This window comes from Scyliorhinus torazame, chromosome 7 (assembly GCF_047496885.1).
Source record: "Scyliorhinus torazame isolate Kashiwa2021f chromosome 7, sScyTor2.1, whole genome shotgun sequence".
Classification (NCBI taxonomy): Eukaryota; Metazoa; Chordata; class Chondrichthyes; order Carcharhiniformes; family Scyliorhinidae; genus Scyliorhinus; species Scyliorhinus torazame.
In genome coordinates this window covers 30,816,521-30,836,209 of record NC_092713.1, presented here as the reverse complement: position 1 = coordinate 30,836,209, position 19,689 = coordinate 30,816,521, and the positions used below count along the sequence as shown (strand labels likewise).

At 42.2% G+C, this 19,689-nt stretch overlaps 1 protein-coding gene and 1 long non-coding RNA gene across 4 annotated transcripts in view; one reads left to right on the top strand and one right to left on the bottom strand.

The window, feature by feature from the left end:
• Positions 1-19,689, top strand: part of tgfbr3 (transforming growth factor, beta receptor III) — a 235,941-nt gene that overhangs the window by 211,432 nt on the left and 4,820 nt on the right. For all 3 annotated transcript variants that reach the window (XM_072510477.1, XM_072510478.1, XM_072510476.1), the window contains exons 15-16: positions 8,993-9,034; positions 12,113-12,220. In XM_072510477.1, coding sequence (XP_072366578.1) covers positions 8,993-9,034; positions 12,113-12,220 — 150 coding nt within the window. The remainder of the gene's footprint in view (positions 1-8,992; positions 9,035-12,112; positions 12,221-19,689) is intronic.
• Positions 13,322-19,689, bottom strand: part of LOC140426112 (uncharacterized) — a 100,074-nt gene continuing 93,706 nt past the window's right edge. The window contains exon 3 of the long non-coding RNA XR_011948129.1: positions 13,322-13,456. This is a non-coding gene — a long non-coding RNA (uncharacterized lncRNA). The remainder of the gene's footprint in view (positions 13,457-19,689) is intronic.

Here is a 19,689-nt window from a genome sequence, read left to right as displayed (position 1 = left end):
AGGGGTTGTACAAATGCAGATTGTCATCAGTGTTTTCTGTTTCATGTCGAGTGTCTTAAGGCCACGAGATTCAAAGCTACAGAAATGAAGACGTGTTCAGTAAAGGATTTGTACAGTCCTTGCCGTATATTGGAATTATGGCCAAACATGATTTCATTTAGACCTGCTATTTGCGCATTCAGACAGATAATTGAATTGACTAGTTGGAAAGTTATTTTTGCTGTTCATTGTGGTTTTAAGGTATAAGAACCATGATTTAGGTAATTATTCTAAACAATCCAAGCACACAACAGGGGTCCCTCTGGTAAAAAGAGATGTAACATGCTTTAACAATTTGTACTTGTTTTTAAATAGGAGCTTTTCTTCAGTTGTCCCAATTTGTTTTGAATAATTCTAGGTAGTCTTCATTGGAATGTAGTTTTTGACAACAACAGCAAATTGCATTTGCCGTATTTTCAGCATGCAAAACATCCCAAGAAAAATAACAAGGAACAAGTGCACATTAGAGCTGGTCAGCTAAGTTACAGGGAAAAATAAGGGGTTTTCAGAAAGTTTTAAAAGCAGGAAAGGGAATTCAGGAAGGGATTGCAGAGAGTAGGACTCGGGTGACTGAAAGGTATGTGACCGATGAGGGGATGCATCAAGGACAGAGTCATAAGGTCATAAGTCATAAGGAAAGATCACAAGGTGTGGGATGTTTTGTAAGATGTGATGCAAGTCGTGAGAAGGTTGTAAAGGAAAGCAAGACTAAAGGCGATGGAATGATTTGAAGATGAAATGGGAGTTTTAAATTGGGTTTATATGGAACGTGAGACATTGGAGGACAGCAGGGACATGTGCGTGGATCTTAATGTGAAACAAGGTAGATTCTATGGAGGGTAAATAATAGAAGGTGAGGAAGGAAACCATTGGTGTAATTGAATCTCTAGGTGGTAAAAGCTTGTATAAAGCTTTCATTAGATGGTGTTGATGTGAGGATGGAGTTGAAAATAAGTGGTCTGGTTGATGGACTATGAGTTTGAAGTTCAGCTCAGAATCAACAATGACATCAAAGTTACACAAGTTTGTGCAACTTGAGTAAATTTTCAGGAAGAGGAAAAGAGTCACAGGCAAGAGAGTTGAGCCGATACTGAAAACAAAAATTGATCTTTCCAATGTTAAGCTAAAGGAATTAGTGAGACATCCTAGACATGGGATGTAGTTCCATGCTATAGGGTCGCTGAGGGCCCCCATCTTTAGGGCCACCCTTTCAGACCACCCCCCTCAACATCCCCAACCTTCATCACACCCCTTCATAGCCTCCCTTCACCCCCCCCGCCTTCATGGGCATGGCCGCTTTCTGGCCCCGCTCCTTGACAGTGCTAACCTGGAACGGGCACTAGAGCACTGCCCCTGACACCCTGGCAGTGCCAGACTGCCAAGCGAGGGCGTGATCCAGATGGCCTGGGCTCCGCGGGTCGGGTGACTCGCGCACGGTTTTGCACCTGGTGTAAAGCCCATTTGGGCATCTCCCAAAAAGCTCCCGGCACAACAGGACTGGCGCTGGGCACATCGCGGTGGGAGAATCATGCCCATAATGTCAGAACATCAGTTAGACAGCACTGATCAATAGAAGTAGTGCTGGGGTAGTTTTTGGGTGGTATCTACATATATTTTATGTGAACCCCATATAGAAGAGACAGGAGGTCACAATGATAAATACTCAGGTGATGGTGGGGGAGTGGTGAGGATAGGGCAGAGATATTATTGCTAGAGATTTGTTGGCTACATATAAATATTTGGAAGTGGAACTTTGTAGACTTGGGACTGGATTGTAGTTTACCATGCCAGCTGCATTTGAGAGATTGAGGAAGACCATAAGGGATAACACACCATCACAGTCATAGAAAAAGCGTCTCTTGTTATTGGCTAGAGTTGTTTTCCTGTACAATGAGCAGAAACTGAATGGAGGATTTGAAATGAAGAGTTTCAGGAGAGATGAGCAAAGAAGAGAGGTAAGGGTTTGTCCAAGGACCTTTGAGATGGAACAGAAATTAAAGATAAGGTGATGGGTAGAGAGTATGATGGGTTAAGAGGGTTTTGTTTTGAGGAGAGCGACAGTGTGGTTTAGAAAGACAGAGAGATGATGTCAGAGGAAAGGAAATTTACCAGTGCAGGGATTGCATTTTCCAATTCCATCTGTTTCCAATAGGCTCATTACTTTTTTGTTAAAACATTTTTTTTAAATTTAGAGTACCCAATTATTTTGTTTTCCAATTAAGGGGCAATTTAGCACAGCCAATCCACCTAACCTACACATCTTTGGGTTGTGGGGTGGTAACCATGCAGACACGAGGCAAATGTGCAAACTCCACACGGACAGTGACCCAGGGTCGGGATTCGAACTTGCGTCTTCAGCGCCGTAGGCAGCAGTGCTAACCACTGCGCCACCATGCCGCCCGGACTCATTATTTTATGTTTGAATTATTATGAAGTCAAATTCCACTTTTATTATGTGAGATTAAAGATTTTTCAGGATCCTTCACAGGTGTTTTAAAGATTATGCTCTGTAATTCAGTACATTTTTCAGTCCTTTGTTCCAAATGAAAAGAGCTAAGTCAGATGGAATGAGCATTAATGGATCTGATGATCTGATCTCATTTTTCTCGGCATATGTTTGTACATGTACAGCTTGAGTTTGTGAAAGTTGTCAGCAAACGTTTTTTAATCTAAATTTAGAGTACCCAATTCTTCTTTTTTTTTCAATTAAGGGGCAATTTAGCATGACCAATCCACCTAGCCTGCACATCTTTGGGTTGTGGGGGTGAGACCCACACAGACACTGTGAGAATGTGCAAACTCTGCACGGACAGTGACCCGGGGCCGGGATCGAACCGGGGTCCTCAGCGCCGTAAGGCAGCAGTGCTAACCACTGCGCCACCGTGGCACCCTGTTGTCAGCAAACTTAGGCAAATTACCTAAACTCTATCCATATCCACTGCAGCAAGGAGAGTAGTAGAACAATCAAGAATATGCAGAAGTATATTATTTTGATTTTAGAATTATCACCTTCTAATGGCACTTGGGGATGGGCAAGAAAATGCAGCATGACCCACATCCAAGAAAAGTATGCACCCTTGCCTCCTACTGACTGTCCACAGACTTGCAAAGTCATTTATTAATGACCGATAATCTTTAGGGAAAGGAACAGCTGTGTGATACAAATTATCATGCTGTAATATCATTTTAAAGAGGATATCAGTGAGAGGAATCATCCATCTTTGGTTACTTCCAACTCTTCTATGGGTTGAACTCTTTTGCGTTGTTAACCTTAACTGCCCCTATTTTATCATAATTGCATATTTCATGCATGGAAAACATTGGAAGGAACAACATCAGGGAGAAAACCCTGAGGAAAATAATCTGGAGTGGAACTTAAAGGCAGACTGATGTCCAAACAGGTCATCTTTCTGGCAACTCTTGCAATCAAGCTGGTGTCAAATACAGCGCTTTGGACTCAGCGATGGAGGTTGAGAGGCGGTCCCTGACATTTGTGCAGCTCAGAATCTTCATAAATATTGCCCATTCTCACACCCTGGAGAAGACACTCCAGTTTTGCAGAGGCACATGTAACATAAGTGATGGGAACAGTTCAGAAATTAAAAGCTCAGCTAGCCAAATAAGAAAACAAAGGCCAGTGAATCGTGCACCTTCTCAGCCCACTATCTTACAGCAAGTAGAGCAGAGACTGCCATGCCAGAGTGGGGCTCTTGAGCTCCACCAGGCAATGATTAGCATAGTTGACCACCATGCCGCAAACCATCATCTCATGAGACGGAAGGCTGTCACCACATAAAACATCTTAAAATAATGACCAACTCACAGTCTCACTCAAATGAGAGCTAATTCCAATGTGGTAAATTTCCCTTTGTACAAATTAAATGGTAATTGGTTTGTTATTTTAGCTTAATACCAAGATACAAGTAAAAGGAATGTATAGGTTTTTTGCAAGAAAAATTGTTGACCTGTGGCGTTACCCCTCAAGTGAAAATTCAAACATTTTGGGTTGAACTGTAGGTTTTCTTTTTTACTTGCATTTGGACTTCATTAGTTTGTGGTAGAAATGCATGCTTTGCTTAAAAGGACCAATGAAATGAAGATTAATGGTTATAACCACATGGACATATGAATGTCATTGTTTAAATCTGCTCCATTAAAACTATTTGGATATCAAAGAGCAATTGTTTTCACTAAAATCACAGAATCGCTATAGAATCTGTGAAGCCACTTCTTTAAAAATCACTGCGTATGGCCTGGGTCTTTACCTTGGAAGCAAAGCCATAAATTGCCTGTAATTGGAAGCCCAACACATTTGAATGAGCCAATATATTCCTTGCTTGATTCCACTGTTACCTAGCTGAGGGTAGATAGAACATTTCTATCAATGATTTCTCTTTTCACGTTCTATTGGCATCTCTAGATCCCCCTCTCCATCTGCAATAAATGACTTGGCTTTTATGCTGACACCACCCAGTTCTACCCCTTCACCACATCTCCATTGCCTCTGCGATGTCAGATTACTTGTCCACTGTTCAGCCTTAGATGAGCCACACTTATCATGATATAAACACTGGGAAGAACAAAGTAATTGTCCTGTGTCCCTCCACAAACTCCACAACCTTGCTGCCGAGCAGCCCGTCCACAATCTCAGCTTAGTTCTTCATCCCAAAGCCACAATGAGTAATTTTAACCGTGCCTGTATGATAGGAAACCGACAGGATTGGATTGGCCACGACTTTTTCAGCCTCCCACACTCAACCCTCCTAAACTCCAGTTCATCCTAAACTCTGGTGCATGCCTCCTATCCTGCAATATCCCCTGAATGGAATTATAGAGCCTATAAAGTTTATTTGTCAACATATTGTTACAGTGACAACATATGAGCATCATCTGGAATGATTAATACATCCCTTTATGTGCAACATGTTTTTGTAACACATGGACTTGGTTTATCCTTTGTTTTCTAAGTAAAATAAGCAGTCCTTTCAATGTGGAAAAAATCTTAACGACTTACTTATGTGTTTGTGCTGTTTAAACATTAAAAGGGGGAGAGGAAAATCAAATGCACTTTACTGTCAAGTGATTATATCATGAACATAGCAACATAGGAGGAGGAATAGGCCATTTGGCCCGTCAAGCCTGCTCCAAATTGCACACAGACTGGCTAATTATCTACCTCTGCACCATTTCCCCCACTATCCTCATATCCCTTGATGTCATTAGTACCCAGAAATCTATTGAGTTCTGTCTTGAAAATGTGCAATGTTTGAGCTTCCACAGCCCCCTGGGGTGGATAATTCCAAAGATTCACCACCCTCTGAGCAAAGAAATTCAATTCTAAATGCTCCTTATCCAGAGACTGTGTCCCCAGGTTGGGGAAGCGTTCTATCCACTTCTACCCTGTCACACCCTGTAAGGATTTTAGAGGTTTCAATGAGATCATCTCTCATGCTTCCAAACTCTAAAGAATACAGACCCAATCTACTCAATGTCTCCTCCTAACAATCCCGTCATCCCAGGGATTACTCTGGGGGAATCTCCAATACACTCCCTCTCTGGCAAGTACATCCTTCCTTAGATAAGGAGATCAAAACTATACACCGTATTCTAAGTGTGGTTTCTCCAAGGCTCTATACCAGTGATGGGTAACCTCGGCTAGTGAGTGGACCGCATGAGTGGCTCTCCTTCCATGTGCCACAAGATTAAAATCAGGCTTCACTAATATGATCCCATGAATAAGATTAAATTAATTGAATTCACGCCAAATATTTCAGAATGAGTTGTAGAAAATGCTTTATGATTTACATATTAATAGAACTATCATAAACTTCAAATGGTAAAAACAACAGCAGAGGGAGTGCAGAGTTATGTTATGTGCAATCAGCATGTACCTCACTTCATTTGCCCTTGCTTTATGTGCATGTCACTTCAGTCATTTTGATAATAAAAGTACTACACAGAGGAAATCAGTGGAATGTGGCACCCTGCACGTGGGCAACAGTCAACACAATGTCCGTGGGACGCACTCCGAACCCATAACGGTTCCCGTAACATCCTCCCCGAACAGGCGCCGGAATGTGGCGACTCGAGGCTTTTCACAGTAACTTCATTTGAAGTCTACTTGTGACAATAAGCGATTTTCATTTCATTTCAGATGGGCTGCATGTGGTCCCCGGGTCACACTGCTGTGCTGTCCACCACTGCTCTATACAATTGCATCAAGACATCATTACCCCTGTACTCAAATCCCCTCAAAGGGCAACATACCATTTACCTTCCTCAATGCTTGCTTCACCTGCATGCTAGTTTTTCATGATTCATGAACAAGGACACCCAGGTCCCTTTGGACATCAATATTACCCAACCTCTCACGATTTAAGAAATGATCTGCCTTTTCTGTCTCTTCTACCAAAGTAGATAACTTCACACTTATTCACATTATATTCCATCTGCCATGTTCTTGCCCATTTACTTATCCTGTCCAAATTCTGTTGAAGCCTCCTTGAATCCTTCTCACAACTTACATTCCCTCCTAGTTTTGTTGTCATCAGGAATTTGGAAATATTACATTTGGTACCCCCTGCCATCTAAATTATTCATATAGATTGTGGGAAACTGTGGCCCAAGCACTGATCCTTGTACCCCGCTAATAACATCCTGCTATCCTGAGAATGATCTGTTTATTCCTATTCTCTCTTTTCTGTCTGTTAACCTTCTCAATCCATAGCAGTATGCTACCCTTAATCTCATGTGTTCAAATGTTGTTTACTCACCTGTGTGTGGCCTTATTGAAAACCTTCTGAAAATGGGAGGCAGTGGTGTCGTGGTATTGTTGCTGGACTAAAAATCCAGAGACCCAGGGTATCTGGGGGCCCAGGTTCAAATTGCGCCATGGCAGATGGTGAAATTTGAATTCAATGAAACTCTTGAATTAAAAGTCTAATGATGACCATTGTTGATTGTCCTAAAAATCCACTTAATGTGCTTTAGGGAAGGAATTATGCCACCCTTACCTGATCAGGCCTAACTGTGACTCCAGATCCACAGCAATGTGATTGGTTCTTAAATGCCCTCAGGGAGGGACAATAGATACTGGCCCGTAAATAAATTTTTAAAAACCCAAATACATCAGTGGTTCTCCTTTTACCCATATTACAAAGAACATCTTCAAAAAACTCTGAATAGGCTTGTCAAACATGATTTTCCTTTCATGTTGGCTCTGCCCAATCGTATAATTGTTTCTAAGTGTCCAATTATCACAATCTTTATAAAGAATCTCACATTTTCCCTACTGCTAACGTCAAATGAATAGGTCTATAGTTTTCTGTTCTCTCCCCCACCATGGTGTATAAATATATATATAAATAAATGGTAGATCCCTATGCTTGAGTTGAAAAATTAAACTAATTGGAAGAACATTAAGATCCCAATAACTCAGTTTGGTTAAGCTTTCTTCTGGAAGATGCAGGAACAGTAGGTTCCTTAAAATTAAAGAACATCTTGAAGTAACCCTATCATCCTAATATATCTATACATTATACCATGGACAGATGGTGGGATAAGAGTTCAAAGCTTCCACCGTGAAGACTGACACAAAGTATTTGTTTAACTCCTCTACCATTTCCAGGTTCCCCATTATTATTTCCCTAATCGCATTCTCTAAGAGGCCTACGTTCACTTTGGCCTCTTTCTTCCTTTTTATATATTTAAAGGAGCTCTTCCTGTCCGTTTTTATATTACTTGCTAGTTTACCCTCATAGTTTATTTTCTCGCTCCATTTTATTTGGTCATCTTTTGATGGTTTTTAAAACTTCCCAATCCTCTGGTTTACCACTAATCTTTGCCACATTATATGTTTTTTCTTTCAATTTAAGACTATCCTTCACTTCCTTGGTTAACCATGGCTGATTTATCCCCTTCCTAGAATCCTTCCTCCTCTATGGGATGTATCTTCATAGAATCATGGAATCCCTACAGTGCCGGAGACCATCGAATCTGCACCGATCCACTCCACCCTATACCTGTAATCACATAATTTAATCTGTACATCCCTGGAAACGAAGGGGCAATTTTCTATGGCCAACCCACCTAACCTGCACATCTTTGGACTGTGGGAGGAAACCTGAGCACCCGGAGGAAACCCATGTCGACACGGAGAGAACGTACAAACTCCATACAGTCACCCAAGGCCGGAATTAAACCCAGCCCCTGGCGCTCTGAGGCAGCAGTACTAATCACGTGCTATCATGCCGCCATTTGTTGTGAGTCATGAACCATTTTCAGAAACGTTTGCCTTTGGTGATCAACCGCCTTGCCGGCTAAACGTCTTTCCCAGTCCATTACAGCCAGCCTTCCTTTATAATCACCCTTATTTAAGTATATCACCGTTGTTTCTGATCCGCTTTTCTCATCTCTCAAATTGAAAGCTAAATTCAGCCATGTTATGGTCACTGCTTCCTACGGGATCTTTTACTCTGAGATTGTTCATTAAACCTGCCTCATTACACATGACCAAATCCAAAATAGCCTGATTCCTGGTTAGACCCACAACCTATTGTTCTAGGAAACTGTCCTGAATACACTCTGAATTCTTACTCATGGCTACCTCTGCCAATTTGATTTTCCCAATCTACATGAAGATTGAAGTCATCCATGAATAAATAGCCTTTTTTACATGATGCAATGTCTTCAAATTAACAAACGGTTATTGTTTACTGTATAGATGTGTCAAAAATCCTTCGCTCTCCATTATTCTCCAATAAAAACAGGCAGCTTCTTTCCAGAAATTTATCTAGGTAAAGTGTCCTAACAGTTGCATGGAAATTGAGAAAAAGTGCAGATTAAATTCCTTACTGCTTTATAGAATTATATATGTTAATACTGTACTAGCTCATAAAAAGTAAAAGTTTTGATTAATAGTTCTATTAAATACTTTAATTTGTGTTCTTTTCAGAGATACTTGACAGCCAGATTAATAAAGAGAGACCACAGCCTTGTAAGTTGACTGATTAAATGTTATTTGATCTTAACAGTCAATTTTCTAAGTTACAGACTTTTCTAACGCATAGATACTGCTGTATTTTTTTTTTTAAAACAATGTATAGAAAGCAGCATTTAATAACTTGTAGACCCGATCTTTAAAGAATATTTTACTTGCAATTTTAGGTTAAGAAACTGGTGCATAGGGAATAAATCGATGGGTTTCATTTTTTTTAGAAATGTATTGCGGTTGAATAAACTCGGTTTGTTTTCACTGGAACGACGGAGGTTGAGGGGCGACCTGATAGAGGTCTACAAAATTATGAGGGGCATAGACAGAGTGGATAGTCAGAGGCTTTTCCCCAGGTTAGAGGGGTCAATTACTAGGCATAGGTTTAAGGTGCGAGGGGCAAGGTTTAGAGGAGATGTACGAGGCAAGTGTTTTTTACACAGAGGGTAGTGGATGCCTGGAACCCGCTGCCGGAGGAGGTGGTGGAAGCAGGGACGATAGTGACATTTAAGGGGCATCTTGACAAATACATGAATAGGATGGGAATAGAGGGATACGGACCCAGGAAGTGTAGAAGATTGTAGTTTAGATGGGCAGCATGGTCGGCACGGGCTTGGAGGGCCGAAGGGCCTGTTCCTGTGCTGTACTTTTCTTTGTTCTTTTGTTGTTTGTATTAGAAATTCAAATGAATGTGCTATTAAAAATAGGAGATCGAAAAGCTTTCCTTTATTTTTCCAATTATACTACCAGCTCAAGTTCCAACCACAAGCTTTTCATGTTTTTGCTCTACCACCAAGACTAGTTAATATTGTCAACTGAGGTCATGGGGCGAGTTTTATTACCGGTGAACAGGTGCAGTAGGGTGAGGAGATTTAAATGGGCAAAGATTCTGAGTGCTCACAGCAACTGGCTCAACCCACTGACTTCTAAATTTTACTGAAGTAGGTCAACGGATGGGCAGCCAACCCACTCACCGGGTGCAAGTTAGTATTTTAAATATGTTAAATGAAGATAAAATCTTCTGATTTAATTTGCTTTACAAGTTTAACTGTGACCAGCTGGGTTTCCCAGGCCTTGGAGAACCTGGCAATAAAGCAAATAGAGGCTGTAAGTGCTGAACTGTATTCCCTGTGGACCAGGAGCAGAATGCTTCCTCCAACCCCTCATGTTCACCCCCAACAATAGCCCTGCACCTCACACCCACCTTTGCGGATTGGACATTTCACACCCCTCTCAACTCCTCAGCACTCTGTCAATCAGGATGATTTCCGGGCAGGAAGCCTGTCAGTCACAGAAAATGTACACTGTGGAGTTAAAACTCAAAAGCAGACTTAAGGGGCTGAATTCCCGATCGCCGACACTAAAATCGCGTTTGGCGATCGGCCGGAGAATCTCCGATGCTCCGCCCCCTAAAAAACGGCGTAAGCTGGGAGTACGCTGCATGCCGTATGGATGGCCTCAGGATGTCACCTGAGGCCCACCCCCGATGGGCCAAGCCCCCAACAGCGTGGGACACGTGTGCTCGCACCATTCGGGGACCTCGCGTGGCGGCTGCGGATTGAGTCCAGCGTCGCCACAGTAGGGGGAGCCTTCGTCGGGGGCTGGTGGGGGGTGATCCGGGGTTGGCCAGGTTGGTCACGGGGCGCGGACCCGGCATCATGTTGCACAGCGCAGCCGCCGCCGTGCGCATGCGTGGCCACAGACCTGCCATTCTCCGGCCATATCCGCAGGTAAAGCCGGGGGCCTCACGCTGAGCCCCCCCCCCCACACACACACACACCATTCTCTCTTCCACAATCACCTCCCACTCAACCTCACTCCAAGCGTATACGTAAGAGTGGTGAAGGTCAGGTACAGTGACGATCAAAGCAAAATAAATATACTGCGGTTGCTGAAACTTTGAAATAAAACAAAATTCTGGAAAACCTCATTGGGCTTGGGAGCATCTGTGAAGAGAGAAACAGAGTGAATGAGCACGATCTAACCAAATGGGAACAGAGTCCTGTAAGAAGCGTGTTTAGCTGGGTGGTTTCCCAACGCTCAAAGTGTGAAGAAACACCATGCTATCTACCAAGACTTTGGTTGTATTCGGGGATTCCGTGGGGATCTCCCCGATGAGGCCGTACTTAGTCCTATTTCCTTCACTGAGAAGCTCCGCTCGCCAGAGGTCCTCAGTGCAGGAGAAGATCGGGCCCCCATTTTAAAATGGAACCCCAATCTCTTGACCATCCGATGCATCCCCATCATTGATGTTGATTGATTCAGACTGACCAAAGTTTTTGTCTGTGGTCGATAATACTGAAAGAGTTGGGCAATTAGCCTTAACCAGTCTTAAATACTGTTTTGTTTACCTTGAAATAGTAACTGGAACATGACCAGAGGTGATTCTGTGCTGAGTGGAAAATAACACGACGCAAAGTAACAAGTGTAGCCTAGTAGTGGTTAGTGTGCTGGCTAGAGCCATACTACTGTGCATAGGCCTTATGTTCATCAACCACACAGGATGATGTTTGTTAAATGGGTGGTTCAATTTAGCTCAACATGCAGGCTTACCTAGCATCTGTCAGTTACTGCAATATAGAAAATATTCAGTTATCATTTGCTCCATATTATGTCCCTTACAGGCAATTTGCCTCTGAAGTTATCTTGATTCCAATAAGTACAATTTCTACCAATAATTTAAGATTGCAGACAGAATGCTCAGGAGCTTTACTTCTAACCATTTCGCTGTTCCTGTCGAGCCTAAATTTTGTGCTTTGTTTTGAATTGTGATTTTCAAACCGAGAATTAAGGCAGGATTTTCTGACTAAAGCATACGCAACTGCTTAGTTTTTCTTCTACCATGTCAGCGGTCAAGTATTTGAAGATGTTTGAAATGTTCAGCACAATGCAAGAGAGTTAAATCAAGCCTGAAATCAAGTCGATTACACCACCGTTTGCATAGAAATGTTGCGTTAAACACCAGACGTGATTCATAAACAAAGTTGACCCTCAATCTTTTTGTTAAATGATAACCCTGTTGGAAATTTTTTGTTTTGGTTTCTACCCTGTCAATCTGTGTCATGTCGCCATTTTCCGTTTCAGATATCATTTACGGCCTGGATACCCCATCAGTCGTGGGAATTGCATTTGCAGCATTTGTAATTGGTGCACTTCTGACAGGAGCTTTGTGGTACATTTACTCACACACAGGTATGTACCTTGTCAATTATTTAGCTCCGTTATCGCCGTGCAGCAGGTTCATCCTCTCCGATGGGGATGGGAATAATCAATAGAAGCCAACTTAGGTTAAAGTATTAATGAGCACACAAATCACAGTTTTAATCCCTTTTTCTGAATTTGGAAAACTATGCACTCATAGTTTGAATGAATCCAAAGCATGAAGTAGAAAGTATATTGTTAGAACTTCAAGAGTATGTAGAAATAAATAACCAAAGGAATAATTTAATATCAGGAAAAAGCTAAAGTGCATTAATCAAACCACTTATGTTTTAAAATTGTTGAAGGTTATTTGAAAATGCAAGTAATTTAGTGCAGTGGAACTGCTGAAATCAAATAGCTAATGAAGAATAGGTAGAATGGGCTATATTATATAGGATGGATTCTTATCATATAAGAATCATTGCCTGATGATAAACTTCCTCACATGGAAAGGTAATGAAGGAAATAGTTGATGCATCAGAGTGACTGAGGCATTGAACAGGGTGTTGCAAAGGGAACAGTCCCTTCCAAATGCTGAAAGGGAAGGGGAAGATATGTTTGATGGTGGAATCATCCAGGAGGTGATGGAAATGTGAAGATGATCCATTGAATACACAGGCTGGTGAGTTGGAAGATGAGGGCAAAGGGTAGTTTTGGGAGGGAAGCAAAGAGATGAGAGCAGAAGTGTGTGAAATAGAACACGCACAGTTGCTGACCCTGTAAACCATGGTTTGGGGAGAATCCTCAGTTGAGGGAAAAGGAAGACCGAAGCGTTGGAGAAAGTGATGCTTGTTTTTCACTCATTTACAGTCTTTCAAATCTGATTCCAAAAGCAAAATGACTTCCACTCATTTCTTTGGTGAAGCCAACCTTTAAAAAGTGGGGTAATCATAAAGAGCTCTCAAAAATGTCAGGAGTGCGAGAAGATTTAAAAAACTGACGTACATAGACTCAACAACAGAAATTCAGCTCCTTATATCTGGTGATGGACTAGAGATAATGGTAATTCTGGAGAAGGCCCAATATATTGACATTCCCACCTGATTGAACTGTGATAACAAAACACAGAGCCAGAGATCTAAATAGTGGAAATATTAACATTGTTCACAGACCAAACATAAATCCAAGATACTTTTTTTTTGCTTTACTACAAGTTCCATTGGCAGTGTCCCCTGGTGTAATGTACTTCCTTCTGGGCTGTGTATGTTCTCCAGGAAATGGCAAGATCTGTATCATAAAAATGTTTCCAGTTGTCAAAAAAAGATCTTTTCTGAAGCAAACATTGACTTACTTAAATTATTGCTCAGCAAGAAGAGTTAATAAAGCAACTTCAGAGTACTTAGTGGAGCTTCCACACTCTGTCACTACATAATTAAGCTCTGTTTCATATTTATAAATACTCTATTGGTAATAGGGTTCCCAGACATCTAGCTTTGTACCAGGCAAGCTGGTCTTTAGTCCCTCTGGTCACTCTGTTGGATGGCTTCATATATAAGGGGTAGACCACTTACGATTGACATGAGGCTGAATTTCTTCACTCAGAGAGGGTAGTGAATCTTTGGAATTCTCTACCTCAGGACTGTGGAAGATTGTTCAAGACAGAGATTGATTGATTGACTTCTAGCTATTAAACACATCAAAGGATTCAGGGATATTGCGAGAAAGTAGCATTGAAGTAGAAGATCAGCCATGAACTAGTTGAATGATGGAGCAGGCTTGAGGGACCAAATGGCCTACTCCTGCTCCTATTTTCTATGTTCCTGTATCCAACATTTTGACCCTTAGTCCACTTACCTTCGTAAAGCACTGGCAGGGATCTATGTTTGGTTCTTTCCTGTCTGCAGCAACCTTGATTTGGAAGGGCTGCAAAAGGTTCAGTTATTTTCATTCTTTTTTCTTCCGCCCTCATAGTCCCCATACCGCCCCCCAAACCCATCATGGTCCTCCAATGGAGTGGAATGTGCAAAAGTGATGATGTCACCTATGGCATGTCACAAAGGTGTCCAGTGTGGGTGGCCTCCAGTGTTGGGTACCCTAATTGGACAACATATTTGAAGACTGGAGGCCCTGAATTGATTTACATAGAAACATAGAAAATAGGAGCAGGAGGAGGCCCTTCAGCCCTTCAAACCTGCTCCACCATTCATTATGATCACGGCTAATCATCAAGTTCAATAGGCTGATACCTCCTTCTCTCTCCCCCCCCCCCCCCATATTCCTTTAGCCCCACGAGCTATATCTAATTCCTTCTTGAAATTACACAACGTTCTTGCCTCAACTACTTTCTGTGGTAGTGAATTTCACAGATTCACCATTCTCTGGGTGAAGACATTTCTTCTCACTTCAGTCCTAGAAGGTTTGCCCCTTTTCCTCAAACTGTGGCCCCTAGTTCTGGACTCCCCCACCATCAAGAACATTCTGAATCTACTCTGTCTAATCCTGTTAGAATGTCGTAAGTTTCTGAGATCCCCCTCACTCTTCTAAACTCCGATTAATATAATCCTAACCAATTTAGTATCTCCTCAAATGACAGTCCTGCCATCCCAGGAATCAGCCTGGTAAACCTTCGCTGCACTCCCTCCATAGCGAGAACATCCTTCCTCAGATAAGGACACCAAAACTGCACACAATACTCCAGGTGTGGCCTCACCAATGCCCTATACAATTGTAGTAAAACATCTCTATTCCTGTACTCAAATCCTCTCGCTATGAAGGCCAGTATACCATTTGCCTTCTTTACTGCCTGCTGTATCTGCGTGCTTACTTTCAGCAACTGTTGCATGAGGACACCAAGGTCTCACTGAGTATCCACCTCTCTCAATTTATACCCATTCAAATAATGATCTGCCTTCCTATTTTTGCTACCGAAGTGGATAACCTCACACTTATCCACATTATACTGCATCTGCCATGTATGTGCCCACTCACTCAGCCTGTCCAAAGCTGCATCCTCCTCACAGCTCATCCTCCCACCCAACTTTGTGTCATGTGCAGATTTGGAGATAATACATTTAGTTCCCTTGTCCAATTCATTAATATATAATGTGAACAGTTGGGGTCCTAGCACCGATCCCTGCGGTACCCCACTAATCACTGCCTGTCAATCCAAAAACAAACCATTTATTCCAGATTTTTGCTTCCTGTCTGCTAACCAGCTTTCTATCCATCTCAAGGCACTATCTGTAATCCCATGTGCTTTAACTTTGCATATTAATCTCCTATGTGTGAGACCTTGTCAAAAGCCTTCTGAAAGGCTAAATAAACCACATCCACCGGTTCTCCCTGGTCAACCTTACTAGTTACATCTTCAAAGAATTCTATAGATTTGCCAAGCATGATTTTCCTTTCATAAATCCATGCTGACTTTGTCTGTTTAGAGCACAGCTTTCCAAATGCTGTGCTAAGAAATCCTTGATAATGGACTCCAGGAACTTCCCTACTACCAACGTTAGGCTCACTGGTCTATAGTTCCCTGTTTTCTCTCTGCCTCTTTTTTTGAATAGCGGAGTTACATATGCTACCCTACCCTCCAATCTGTAGGAACCATTCCAGAGTCCAAAGTATTTTGGAAAATTACCACCAATGGATCTACTGTTTCTAGGGCCACTTAAGTACTCTGGGATGAAGATTATCAGGCACTGGAGATTTGTTCACCTTCAATCACATTAATTTCCCCAAAACCATTTCTTTACGAATTTGAACAATATTCTGAGCACATCTCTTCATTAATTTAATTAATTGGTGATGTGTTTTTGTCTCTAGCATTTTTTCAATCAGTTTTGTTCAAAGAAGGTTAAAAGATGATAAGGTGTTCAAGTTTGTGAAGGGTTTTGGTGAGTTAAATCAGGAGAAACCAATTCCATTGTACGTTGCAACAACAGCTAGTGAGCCTAAATTTAAAATCACCGCCAAAAGAACAAAGAGGTTAGGAGAATTTTAATTTTTTAAATTACAATGTGCTTTGCTAGGAATGCCAGTGCTGTAATCAAAATCCATTGTAGCTATTGAAGGGGAAAACAAAGCTTTAAAGGGTAAGGGACAAGAGCAGAGGATTGGAACTAAGTAGATCGCAATCAGTTGAATGCCTGTCTCCCGTTGCGTAAGATTCTAACGTCCAGGGCAAGTTCTGTTCATTCACTTGCTTGATGTGTTGCACATAACTCAGCCATTGTTTTAGTTAGTTGATGGTGTTGCAATTAAACATGAGAACGCTAGCTGCAAGATTAATTAAAATGTAATGGTTGAGTAAGAATGGTTTTACCTCTGTGCTATAAATTCTGTTCCTTTACTATTACGTCCCAGTGCCTGGAGTTAGGCTGGTTGGTTTCACTATTTACTGACGAAAGGCTTGTTCAGCTCTATTTCTAAAGTATTCAAAGCTCTGTTAATAACACTGAAAAACTGCTCGATTGGCTCTTGTTATTAATTCTAGGCTGCTGGTAATCAATCAATTCATTCAACAGTGTTCCTTTGTACAAGATACATGCACAAGTCCATCTTTGTCAAGGATGACTGGAAACACTGAATTGATGGTTAATTTGTATATAGGGAAATGATTGAGCAGCTGGCAGGTCACATTGTCGACCTGCTGTTTCAGGTCGAAGAGCAAGTCCATATTCTGCTTCAAGAATACAACAAAATTAAGTTACTTGTTCAAAAGTTCGTAAGAGTTATGCCATCTCTCTTGACACTAATTTTACAAAACAGCTGTGAGACTATAGGTCAGAAATATTTCCTAAGTTACAGTGAACAGTGAGGCATGTAGAAACCTGCACCAGGGGAAAAATATTTGTTCCCCTAAAGAGCGAATGACGCTAGCTGATCATCACTTTCTCTTACTTCTAAAGCTTAGAAGTACTGGAGGGTGAAAATAGCAAAATATTCCGCTGTAATGCAATTGTACTGAACATAGCCCGTTGCCTTTAAAACATCCATTGAAATTCAGCAGAAGATACAACAGCTGTCTGAATTACTATTATTCAGCCCTGGAGGTGGAAACTCAGTTCAGTGTCATCTAGCACAACTCATTGAGGGCACATTGTTCCATTTAATTCATGTTTTTCTCCATTTCTCTGTGCCTGTTATGAATTATGACCAAAGATCCAAATGTGTTCATCTCAAAAAGGTGAGCATCTTCCCCTAAATCTTTAGGATTACAGTCCAGCTTCTTACATTACTTGGCACCTCATTTGTGAAATGCTTCCAATTCGTTGTATTAGCATAAGGTAGTAAATATTTGCTAGACATCGGTTATCTGCATCTAAATTCAGGCTTTTGGTGTTAAATTACTCCTGCAAAAACGTTTTTCTTTCTGTAACAATTGTTAGCACTGGTTATTCCTTATTGGCTAGGGGGCGGAAATGAAATATTAATTACATCCTTGAAGAATTGTAGAATTTTCAATGTGTCCTGATTAAAATACTCGGACAAAGCAAACTTAAATCATACTGAAGCAGATGGAAAAACATCAGTCGGATTTCCTGGAGAGGGATTTGTCATATAGAAGCATATATCTCAGTCAGATACGAACAAAAGGAGTTTACTGCTCAGAGTTGGATTTGTTTCAATGTAAAAGTGGGCTGATTATTTTTAAAGACCCTCAATGTTCTGCACACCCCACCATGTTCACTCTGCTAACCAGGCTTGTTCCAAATTTGATCCTGATTTTTACAGAATGCTGTTTTTGGAGACAGTTCTAGTAGTACTCAGCTATTTTCATATATTGCAATGCAGACTATGAATTCATCCCTTAATGAATGGTGAATTGATTATCGCAGTTAGTGAGCCCAGTTAAGTCCTGAAAACCACTTTCCCCTCTCAATAAGGGGCCGGATTCTCCACCACTGTAGAGGAGTTTCCAATGCAGCGGAGAACTCTCACCGGGAAGCACGGTGGTTAGCATTGCAGTGAGGACCCAGGTTCGATCCCAGCCCCGGGTCACTGCCCGTGCGGAGTTTGCACATTCTCCCTGTGTCTGCGTGGGTCTCACCCCCACAACAGAAAGATCTGCAGGTAGGTGGATTGGCCACGCTAAATTGACCCTAAATTAGGAAAAAAAGAGAGAATTGGGCACTTTTTAAAAAAAAAAAAAAATGTTTTATCTTGCCGATCCCGTTCCGATGCTCCACTCCCCCGTTGGCAAAGATGCCGAAATTCCCACCCCGCGCCAGTGGGAGGTTGCAAATAGGTCAAATTGACCCATGGGCTGGGCACCGGATTCTCCAAGCCAGTATGATTCTCCAGTCCTCTGGACCGGGAATCTCACAGGCGAGAATTGGTGTAGGTATTTCCCAGTTTGGCTCTGGTGCAGTGGACCTCGCTGTGGGCCAAGAGGGTAACTTTTAAGGGAGTTTCCTCCCACAGTCCATCGGAGGGTACCCCTCCCCCACAATGCAAATCCAGCCCACCTCCCCTACCAGAGACCCCCATAAGAGTGACCCCCACCAGAGACCCTCCATTACAAAGACCCCACGTTACAGAGGCCCTCACTTGAGAGACCCAAATCCAGAGACACCCCCACCAGGATCTCCCATTTCATAGACGCCACCTCCATAGATCCCCATAAGCGAGACCCTCCATACAAGAGACTTGACCAGGGAGACCTAGATAAGAGAGCCCCCCCCCACCAGAACCCCCCCCCCACCAGAAACCCCCCATTACAGGGACCCCCGCCAGAAACCCCCCATAAGAGAGAACACACAAGAGAAGCCCCATAAGAGAGCCCACCCACCAGAGAACCCTCCCCCATTACAAAGACGCCTGCTTGGGGCTAAAGAGCAGTCTAGAGAGAGACAGTGAAAAAAATCACTGCTTTAAAACTTGCCTGTGTCATACACCTGCTAGCTCAGGCAGAGAAAGCAGCCCCTGTAATTCTTAAACAGCGAAAACCACGTTAGCTTGGGTTTAAACCCCTCCGATCTTTCATCTGCAAGGTTTTCATTCATGTCGATGTGAAATTGGTTTTACTAGCTGTGATAGACAGCTTGCAGACAGCCAGCTGCTGTCTGGATTGTTTATTTTCATTTCCCTTCACGCTTGAATGGATATCAAGTACCCTACTGTGTAACAAACCGCAATGTTTATAAACATCTACCAATGATTGACAGCTCTTTAAAGAGGTGAGAGCACTTTACTGCTTTTGATGTTCAAAAGCTGTCCAAAAATTGCTAAATGTTTATAAACATTGCAGTTAATTTCACAGCTGGGTGATCTTTTCATTGTCCCTGTCTGGACTGCTCTCCAGGTTCCAGGCAGTGGTCTCTGTAATGAGGGGTGGTGCTTTCTTATGGGGGTATCTCTGGTGGGGGGGGAAAGTGTAATGGAGGGGTTTCTGGTGGGGGTCTCTGTAATGGGGGGATTTTTGTTTGGGGTTATCTTTATGGCAGGTCTCTCTTATGGGGGTCTGTGGTGGGGGGTCTCTGGTAGGGGTCTCTGTAATAGGGATCTCTGGTGGTGGGGTT